A 10,000-nucleotide genomic window follows, 5' to 3' on the forward strand; every position below is an offset into this window, starting at 1 on the left:
CATTGCCCCTCAAAGCAACGTACACAGCAAGTGCACGGGGCTGATTGCCCCTCAAAGTAACACACACTGCAAGCGCAGCAGGCTGATTGCCCATCAATACAACGTTCACGGCAAGCTCACCAGGCTGATTGCCCTTCGAGGCAACTTTCACGGCAAGCGCACCGGGCTGATTGTTCCTCGATGCAACGTTCTGATTGCCCCTCGAGGCAATGTTCACGGCAACCACACCAGGCTGATTACCCCTTGATGCAACGTTCATGGCAACTGCACCAGGCTGATTGCCCCTAGATGCAACGTTTACGGCAAGTACACCAAGCTGATTGGCCCTCGATGTAACGTTCACGGCAAGCGGACCAGGATGATTGCTCCTCGATACAACGTTCAAGGCAAGTGCACCAGACTGATTGCCCCTCAAAGCAACGTTCACGGCAAGCGTACCAGGCTGATTGCCCCTTAAAGCAACGTTCACGGCAAAGCACACCAGGCTCATTGCCCCTCAAAGCAACGTTCATGGCAAGCGCACTAGGTTGATTGCCTCTCGATGCAACGTTCACGGCAAGCGCACCAGGCTGATTGCCTCTCAATGCAACGTTCACGACAAGTGCACCAAGATGATTGCCCCTTAATGCAACATTCACGGTAAGTGCACCAAGCTGATTGCACCTCGAAGCAACGCTCACAGCAAGCGCACCAGGCTGATTGCTCGATGCAACGTTCACGGGAAGCGCACCGGGCTGATTGCCCCTCGATGCAACGATCACAGGAAGCGCACCAGGCTGATTGCCCCTCGATACAACATTCACGGCAAGCGCACCAGGCTGATTGCCCCTTGAAGCAATGTTCATGGCAAGCGCAGCAGGCCGATTGCCCCTCGATACAACATTCATGACAAGCGCACCGGGCTTATTGCCCCTCGATGCAACGTTCACGGCAAGCGCACCAGGCTGATTGCCCCTCGATGCAACGTTCACGGCAAGCGCAGCAGGCTGATTGCCCCTCGATACAACATTCATGGCAAGCGCACAGGGCTTATTGCCCCTCGATGCAACGTTCACGGCAAGCGCACCAGGCTGATTGCCCCTCGATGCAACGTTCACGGCAAGCGCACCAGGCTGATTGCCCCTTGGTGCAATGTTCACGGCAAGCGCACTGGGCTGATTGCCCCTCGATGCAACGTTCACGGCAAGCGCCCCAGGCTGATTGACCCTCGAAGCAACGTTCATGGTAAGTGCACCAGGATGATTGCCCCTCGATGCAACGTTCATGTCAACTGCACCAGGCTGATTGCCCCTCGATGCAATGTTCACGGCAAGCGGCCCGGGCTGATTGCCCCTCGATATATCGTTCATGGCAAGCGCCCCAGGATTATTACCCCTCGATGCAACATTAACGGCAAGCTCCCCAGGCTGATTGCCCCTCAAATCAACGTTCATGGCAATCGCTCCAGGCTGATTGCCCCTCGATGAAACATTCACGGCAAGCGCCCCAGGCTGATTGCCCCTCGAAGCAACTTTCATGGCAAGTTCACCAGGCTGATTGCCCGTCGAAACAACATTCACTGCAAGCGCACCAGGCTGATTGCCTCTTGATGCAACGTTCACGGCAAGTCCACCAGGCTGATTGCCCCTCGAAGCAATGTACACGGCAAGCGCACCAGGCTGATTGCCCCTCGATGCAACATTCACGGCAAGTGCACCAGGCTAATTGCCCCTTGATGCAACGTTCACGGCAAGTGCACTCAGCTGATTGCCCCTTGAAACAACATACACGGCAAGTGCACCAATGATTGCCCCATGAAGTAATGTACACAGCAGGCGCACCAGACTGACTACCCCTCGATGCAACGTTCATGGCAAGTGTACCAGGCTAATTGCCCCTTGAAGCAACGTTCACGGCAAGTGCACCAGGTTGATTGCCCCTCGAAACAACGTTCACGGCAAGTGCACCAGGCTGATTGCCCCTCGAAGCAACGTTCACGGCAAGCGCACCAGGCTGATTGCCCCTGGAAGCAACATTCATGGTAAGCGCATCAGGGCGATTACCCCTCAAGGCAACGTTCACGGCAAGAGCACCAAGCTTATTGGCCTTCGAAGCAATGTTCACGGGAAGCGCACCAGGTTAATTGCCCCTCGAAGCAACGTTCACGGCAAGCGCATCAGGCTGATTCCCCCTCGAAGCAACGTTCACGGCAAGTGCACCAGACTGATTGTCCTTCGAAGCAACGTACACAGCAGGCGCACCAGGCTGATTGCCCCTCGAAGCAACGTACACAGCAGGCTCACCAGACTGATTGCTGCTGGAAGCAACGCACTCGACAGGCGCACCAGCCTGATTGCCCCTCAAAGCAATGTATACGGCAGGTGAAGCAGGTGCACCAGGCTCATTGCCCCTCAAAGCAACGTACACAGCAAGTGCACGAGGCTGATTGCCCCTCAAAGTAACACACACTGCAAGTGCACCAGGCTGACTGCCCCTCAAAACAACGTTCACGGCAAGCGCACTTGGCTAATTGTCCTTCGAAGCAACGTTCACGGCAAGCTCACCAGGCTGATTGCCCTTCGAGGCAACGTTCACGGCAAGCGCACCGGGCTGATTGTTCCTCGATGCAACGTTCTGATTGCCCCTCGAGGCAATGTTCACGGCAACCACACCAGGCTGATTACCCCTTGATGCAACGTTCATGGCAACTGCACCAGGCTGATTGCCACTAGATGCAACGTTTACGGCAAGTACACCAGGCTGATTGGCCCTCGATGCAACGTTCACGGCGAGCGCCCCGGGATGATTGCCCCTCGATACACCGTTCATGGCAAGCGCCCCAGGATTATTACCCCTTGATGCAACGTTAACGGCAAGCTCCCCAGGCTGATTGCCCCTCAAAGCAACGTTCATGGCAATCGCTCCAGGCTGATTGCCCCTCGATGCAACATTCACGGCAAGCGCCCCAAGCTGATTGCCCCTCGAAGCAACGTTCACGGCAAGTGCACCAGGCTGATTGCCCGTCGAAACAACATTCACTGCAAGCGCACCAGTCTGATTGCCCCTTGATGCAACGTTCACGGCAAGCGCACATGGCTGAATGCCCCTCGATGCAACGTTCACGGCAAGCGCACATGGCTGATTGCCCCTCGAAGCAACGTTCACGGCAAGCACACCAGGCTGATTGCCCCTCGATGCAACGTTCACGGCAAGGGCCCCAGGCTGATTGCCCCTCGATACAACGTTCACGGCAAGTGCCCCAGGCTTATTGCCCCTCGATGCAACATTAACGGCAAACGCCCCGGGCTGATTGCCCCTCAAAGCAACGTTCATGGCAACCGCTCCAGGCTGACTGCCCCTCGATGCAACGTTCACGGCAAGCGCCCCAGGCTGATTGCCCCACGAAGCAACATTAACGACAAGTGCACCAGGCTGATTGCCCCTCGAAGCAACATTCACTGCAAGCGCACCAGGCTGATTGCCCCTTGATGCAACATTCACGGCAAGTCCACCAGGCTGATTGCCCCTCGATGCAATGTACACGGCAAGCGCACCGGGCTGATTGCCCCTCGATGCAACGTTCACGGCAAGCGCACCGGGCTGATTGCCTCTCGAAGTAACGTTCATGGCAAGCGCACCGGGCTGATTGCCCCTTGATGCAACGTTCACGGCAAGCGCACCAGGCTGATTGCCCCTCGATGCAACGTTCACGGCAAGCGCACCAGGCTGATTGCCCCTCGATGCAACGTTCACGGCAAGCGCACCAGGCTGATTGCCCCTCGATGCAACGTTCACGGCAAGCGCACCAGGCTGATTGCCCCTCGAAGCAACGTTCACGGCAAGCGCACCAGGCTGATTGCCCCTCGATGCAACGTTCACAGCATGCGCACCAGGCTGATTGCCCTCGAAGCAACGTTCACGGCAATCGCACCAGGCTGATTGCCCCTCGATGCAACGTTCACGGCAAGTGCACCAGGTTGATTGCCCCTAGATGCAACGTTTACGGCAAGTACACCAGGCTGATTGGCCCTCGATGCAACGTTCACGGCAAGTGCACCAGGTTGATTGCCCCTAGATGCAACGTTTACAGCAAGTACACCAGGCTGATTACCCCTTGATGCAACGTTCATGGCAACTGCACCAGGCTGATTGCCCCTAGATGCAACGTTTACGGCAAGTATACCAGGCTGATTGGCCCTCGATGCAACGTTCACGGCAAGCGCCCCGGGCTGATTGCCCCTCGATACAACGTTCATGGCAAGCGACCCAGGATTATTACCCCTCGATGCAACGTTAACGGCAAGCTCCCCAGGCTGATTGCCCCTCAAAGCAACGTTCATGGCAATCGCTCCAGGCTGATTGCCCCTCGATGCAACATTCACGGCAAGCGCCCCAGGCTGATTGCCCCTCGAAGCAAGGTTCACGGCAAGTGCACTCAGCTGATTGCCCCTTGAAACAACATACACGGCAAGTGCACCAATGATTGCCCCATGAAGTAATGTACACAGCAGGCGCACCAGACTGACTACCCCTCGATGCAACGTTCATGGCAAGTGTACCAGGCTAATTGCCCCTTGAAGCAACGTTCACGGCAAGTGCACCAGGTTGATTGCCCCTCGAAACAACGTTCACGGCAAGTGCACCAGGCTGATTGCCCCTCGAAGCAACGTTCACGGCAAGCGCACCAGGCTGATTGCCCCTGGAAGCAACATTCATGGTAAGCGCATCAGGGCGATTACCCCTCAAGGCAACGTTCACGGCAAGAGCACCAAGCTTATTGGCCTTCGAAGCAATGTTCACGGGAAGCGCACCAGGTTAATTGCCCCTCGAAGCAACGTTCACGGCAAGCGCATCAGGCTGATTCCCCCTCGAAGCAACGTTCACGGCAAGTGCACCAGACTGATTGTCCTTCGAAGCAACGTACACAGCAGGCGCACCAGGCTGATTGCCCCTCGAAGCAACGTACACAGCAGGCTCACCAGACTGATTGCTGCTGGAAGCAACGCACTCGACAGGCGCACCAGCCTGATTGCCCCTCAAAGCAATGTATACGGCAGGTGAAGCAGGTGCACCAGGCTCATTGCCCCTCAAAGCAACGTACACAGCAAGTGCACGAGGCTGATTGCCCCTCAAAGTAACACACACTGCAAGTGCACCAGGCTGACTGCCCCTCAAAACAACGTTCACGGCAAGCGCAATTGGCTAATTGTCCTTCGAAGCAACGTTCACGGCAAGCTCACCAGGCTGATTGCCCTTCGAGGCAACGTTCACGGCAAGCGCACCGGGCTGATTGTTCCTCGATGCAACGTTCTGATTGCCCCTCGAGGCAATGTTCACGGCAACCACACCAGGCTGATTACCCCTTGATGCAACGTTCATGGCAACTGCACCAGGCTGATTGCCACTAGATGCAACGTTTACGGCAAGTACACCAGGCTGATTGGCCCTCGATGCAACGTTCACGGCGAGCGCCCCGGGATGATTGCCCCTCGATACACCGTTCATGGCAAGCGCCCCAGGATTATTACCCCTTGATGCAACGTTAACGGCAAGCTCCCCAGGCTGATTGCCCCTCAAAGCAACGTTCATGGCAATCGCTCCAGGCTGATTGCCCCTCGATGCAACATTCACGGCAAGCGCCCCAAGCTGATTGCCCCTCGAAGCAACGTTCACGGCAAGTGCACCAGGCTGATTGCCCGTCGAAACAACATTCACTGCAAGCGCACCAGTCTGATTGCCCCTTGATGCAACGTTCACGGCAAGCGCACATGGCTGAATGCCCCTCGATGCAACGTTCACGGCAAGCGCACATGGCTGATTGCCCCTCGAAGCAACGTTCACGGCAAGCACACCAGGCTGATTGCCCCTCGATGCAACGTTCACGGCAAGGGCCCCAGGCTGATTGCCCCTCGATACAACGTTCACGGCAAGTGCCCCAGGCTTATTGCCCCTCGATGCAACATTAACGGCAAACGCCCCGGGCTGATTGCCCCTCAAAGCAACGTTCATGGCAACCGCTCCAGGCTGACTGCCCCTCGATGCAACGTTCACGGCAAGCGCCCCAGGCTGATTGCCCCACGAAGCAACATTAACGACAAGTGCACCAGGCTGATTGCCCCTCGAAGCAACATTCACTGCAAGCGCACCAGGCTGATTGCCCCTTGATGCAACATTCACGGCAAGTCCACCAGGCTGATTGCCCCTCGATGCAATGTACACGGCAAGCGCACCGGGCTGATTGCCCCTCGATGCAACGTTCACGGCAAGCGCACCGGGCTGATTGCCTCTCGAAGTAACGTTCATGGCAAGCGCACCGGGCTGATTGCCCCTTGATGCAACGTTCACGGCAAGCGCACCAGGCTGATTGCCCCTCGATGCAACGTTCACGGCAAGCGCACCAGGCTGATTGCCCCTCGATGCAACGTTCACGGCAAGCGCACCAGGCTGATTGCCCCTCGATGCAACGTTCACGGCAAGCGCACCAGGCTGATTGCCCCTCGAAGCAACGTTCACGGCAAGCGCACCAGGCTGATTGCCCCTCGATGCAACGTTCACAGCATGCGCACCAGGCTGATTGCCCTCGAAGCAACGTTCACGGCAATCGCACCAGGCTGATTGCCCCTCGATGCAACGTTCACGGCAAGTGCACCAGGTTGATTGCCCCTAGATGCAACGTTTACGGCAAGTACACCAGGCTGATTGGCCCTCGATGCAACGTTCACGGCAAGTGCACCAGGTTGATTGCCCCTAGATGCAACGTTTACAGCAAGTACACCAGGCTGATTACCCCTTGATGCAACGTTCATGGCAACTGCACCAGGCTGATTGCCCCTAGATGCAACGTTTACGGCAAGTATACCAGGCTGATTGGCCCTCGATGCAACGTTCACGGCAAGCGCCCCGGGCTGATTGCCCCTCGATACAACGTTCATGGCAAGCGACCCAGGATTATTACCCCTCGATGCAACGTTAACGGCAAGCTCCCCAGGCTGATTGCCCCTCAAAGCAACGTTCATGGCAATCGCTCCAGGCTGATTGCCCCTCGATGCAACATTCACGGCAAGCGCCCCAGGCTGATTGCCCCTCGAAGCAAGGTTCACGGCAAGTGCACCAGGCTGATTGCCTGTCGAAACAACATTCACTGCAAGCGCACCAGGCTGATTGCCCCTCGAAGCAACGTTCACGGCAAGCGCACCAGGCTGATTGCCCCTCGATGCAACGTTCATGGCAAGCGCACCAGGCTGATTGCCCCTCGATGCAACGTTCACGGCAAGCGCACCAGGCTGATTGCCCCTCGATGCAACGTTCACGGCAAGCGCCTCAGGCTGATTGCCCCTCGATACAACGTTCACGGCAAGTGCCCCAGGCTTATTGCCCCTCGATGCAACATTAACAGCAAGCGCCCCAGGCTGATTGCCCCTCAAAGCAATGTTCATGGCAACCGCTCCAGGCTGACTGCCCCTCGATGCAACGTGCATGGCAAGCGCCCCAGGCTGATTGCCCCACGAAGCAACATTCACGACAAGTGCACCAGGCTGATTGCCCCTCGAAGCAACATTCACTGCAAGCGCACCAGGCTGATTGCCCCTTTATGCAACGTTCAAGGCAAGTCCACCAGGCTGATTGCCCCTCAATGCAATGTACACGGCAAGCGCACCGGGCTGATTGCCCCTCGATACAACGTTCACGGCAAGCGCACCGGGTTAATTGCCTCTCGAAGCAACGTTCACGGCAAGCACACCGGGCTGATTGCCCCTTGATGCAACGTTCACGGCAAGTACACCAGGCTGATTGCCCCTCGATGCAACGTTCATGGCAAGCGCACCAGGCTGATTGCCTCTCGATGTAACGTTCATGGTAAGCACACCAGGCTGATTGCCCCTCGATGCAACGTTCACGGCAAGCGCACCAGGCTGATTGCCCCTCGATGCAACGTTCATGGCAAGCGCACCAGGCTGATTGCCCCTCGAAGCAACGTTCACGGCAAGCGCACCAGGCTGATTGCCCCTCGATGCAACGTTCACAGCAAGCACACCAGGCTGATTGCCCTCGAAGCAACGTTCACGGCAAGCGCACCAGGCTGATTGCCCCTCGATGCAACGTTCACAGCAAGCGCACCAGGCTGATTGACCCTCGAAGCAACATTCACGGCAGGCGCACCAGGCTGATTGCCCTTCGATGCAACGTTCACGGCAAGTGCACCAGGTTGATTGCCGCTCGAAGCAACATACACGGCAGGCGCACCATTTCAAGTGTAGACCATGAGAAGCAAGAAAAAATTATATTTTTTGATCGAGGATATGCATTCATTTAGTATTCATATCAAAATTGAAGCAGAAATCGAAAGATGATTTCCTTTCTTTTGTATGGTAAAAGTAGCAAATTACATTATGTCTTTCTCTTGTTATCTCACTCTTGCCTGAACAAAGGCTTGACTTCTACGTATGGTGATATCACTCTCTCTTTAATGAATCAATAATTAGGCACCTTTTATGTGTATATATACTCATATGTACATGTGTGCGTGTGTGTGTGCTTGTAAAAGACTTGGTAATGCTATTATTTATATAGGGAAAGAACTTTACTTCCATATTATTGTCAACGGTAGATTAGAATGTACTGCCTCCATCCTCTCATATTAAACAAAAAAAGTTCGATATTGGCGGTGGCATAGAAAGCTCTCTCTCTCTCTCTCTCTCTCTCTCTCTCTCTCTCTCTCTCTCTCTCTCTCTCTCTTTCTATATATATGTATATATATATATATATATATATATATATATATATATATATATGTGTGTGTGTGTGTGTGTATTATACACAACATCAAATTATTCATAAAAAGCTAGATTCATACAGTTACTATTCTATCAAATTCTTGGAATGCACTAACCCCAATATACCTAAAAGACACCATTTCACTGACATTAAGGACTTCTGAATCCTTTCCTTCTAATTTTACATCTTAATACAATAGCTATATTTCTACCATTGAAGGTATGCCGACATCTGTACTCGTTCATACTACATACATACGAGTTCAAGGTTCAAAACTGAAGGCTCTGTTACTTCTATGTATATTCGAAGGAATAGGTTCGGGACTTTTACACTTTGCAAAACGTTAAAAATACTGTTGTTTTTATTCGACCATCTAATTCCCCCAAAGAGTACTTAATAACATATTACCTATATTAGTATTAATTTGCCCATTAATTACAAATGGACATTTAAACAGAGTTAAATGGCATGTGCAATATCTTTGACTGTCACTGGATCTACTTATCTCTACTATATACAATCACTATATATATATATATATATATATATATATATATATATATATATATATATATATATATATATATATATATATATATATATATTTATATATATATATATATATATATATATATATATATATCTATATCTATATCTATATCTATCTATATATATATATATATATATATATATATATCTATCTATATATATATATATATATATATATATATATATACATACATTAAGCTAATCAACCATTCTGTCTTTAAGTAATAAAGATTACTATTATCCTAGTTACTCTTACCCTACCAAGAAACAATCGTACTTACAAGCTAAGCAAAAGCGTTTCCATCAGTCCGATTGTGACTGACACCATGGTGGCTGCTAAAATCCCCTGTAACTCTTAAGCGATACACCTAGAACTACGATTACAAAACTTATAACTACATGTTAGGTATCACACCTAACCTTTCCTGCCACGAAATATCAAAGAAATCGAGTTCAAAGTTGTAAAATGTTGGAATTAGTTTGTCATGATTCAATTGGTGTTTACATGTTAGGTGAGCGGTAGATTTATTGTATGGGACACAAACACATCTATCTATCTATACATCTATTTGTGTGTGTCTGTGTGTAATTGTGTATGCGTATGTGTGTGGAATCAGGCAATGCCAAAAAGGGTTGGCACTGGTACAGAAAGTATCTCCTGGTTGGCCGTTTGAATCACTCCAGTCCAACTAGCATC

The 10,000-nt window shown here is 52.3% G+C and overlaps 3 protein-coding genes across 3 annotated transcripts in view; all 3 read right to left on the minus strand.

Moving 5' to 3' along the window:
• LOC137616757 (uncharacterized) overlaps positions 1-259 on the minus strand; it is a 555-nt gene extending 296 nt beyond the window's left edge. Inside the window, exon 1 of the mRNA XM_068346757.1 lies at positions 1-259. This exon is cut by the window's left edge and continues 296 nt beyond it. Within this exon, the coding sequence (XP_068202858.1) occupies positions 1-259 (259 nt within the window).
• Positions 260-2,505: 2,246 nt separating this feature from the next.
• On the minus strand, positions 2,506-3,606 carry LOC137616758 (autotransporter adhesin BpaC-like). Its single transcript, XM_068346758.1, has one exon. It carries the CDS (start codon positions 3,604-3,606, stop codon positions 2,506-2,508), a length of 1,101 nt encoding a protein of 366 aa, XP_068202859.1.
• Positions 3,607-5,181: 1,575 nt separating this feature from the next.
• Positions 5,182-6,282, minus strand: LOC137616759 (autotransporter adhesin BpaC-like). The gene has a single exon (XM_068346759.1). The coding sequence runs from the start codon at positions 6,280-6,282 to the stop codon at positions 5,182-5,184; it is 1,101 nt and encodes a 366-aa protein (XP_068202860.1).
• Positions 6,283-10,000: the final 3,718 nt, after the last annotated feature.

The sequence above is a fragment of the Palaemon carinicauda genome, chromosome 22 (genome assembly GCF_036898095.1).
Source record: "Palaemon carinicauda isolate YSFRI2023 chromosome 22, ASM3689809v2, whole genome shotgun sequence".
Taxonomy (NCBI): Eukaryota; Metazoa; Arthropoda; class Malacostraca; order Decapoda; family Palaemonidae; genus Palaemon; species Palaemon carinicauda.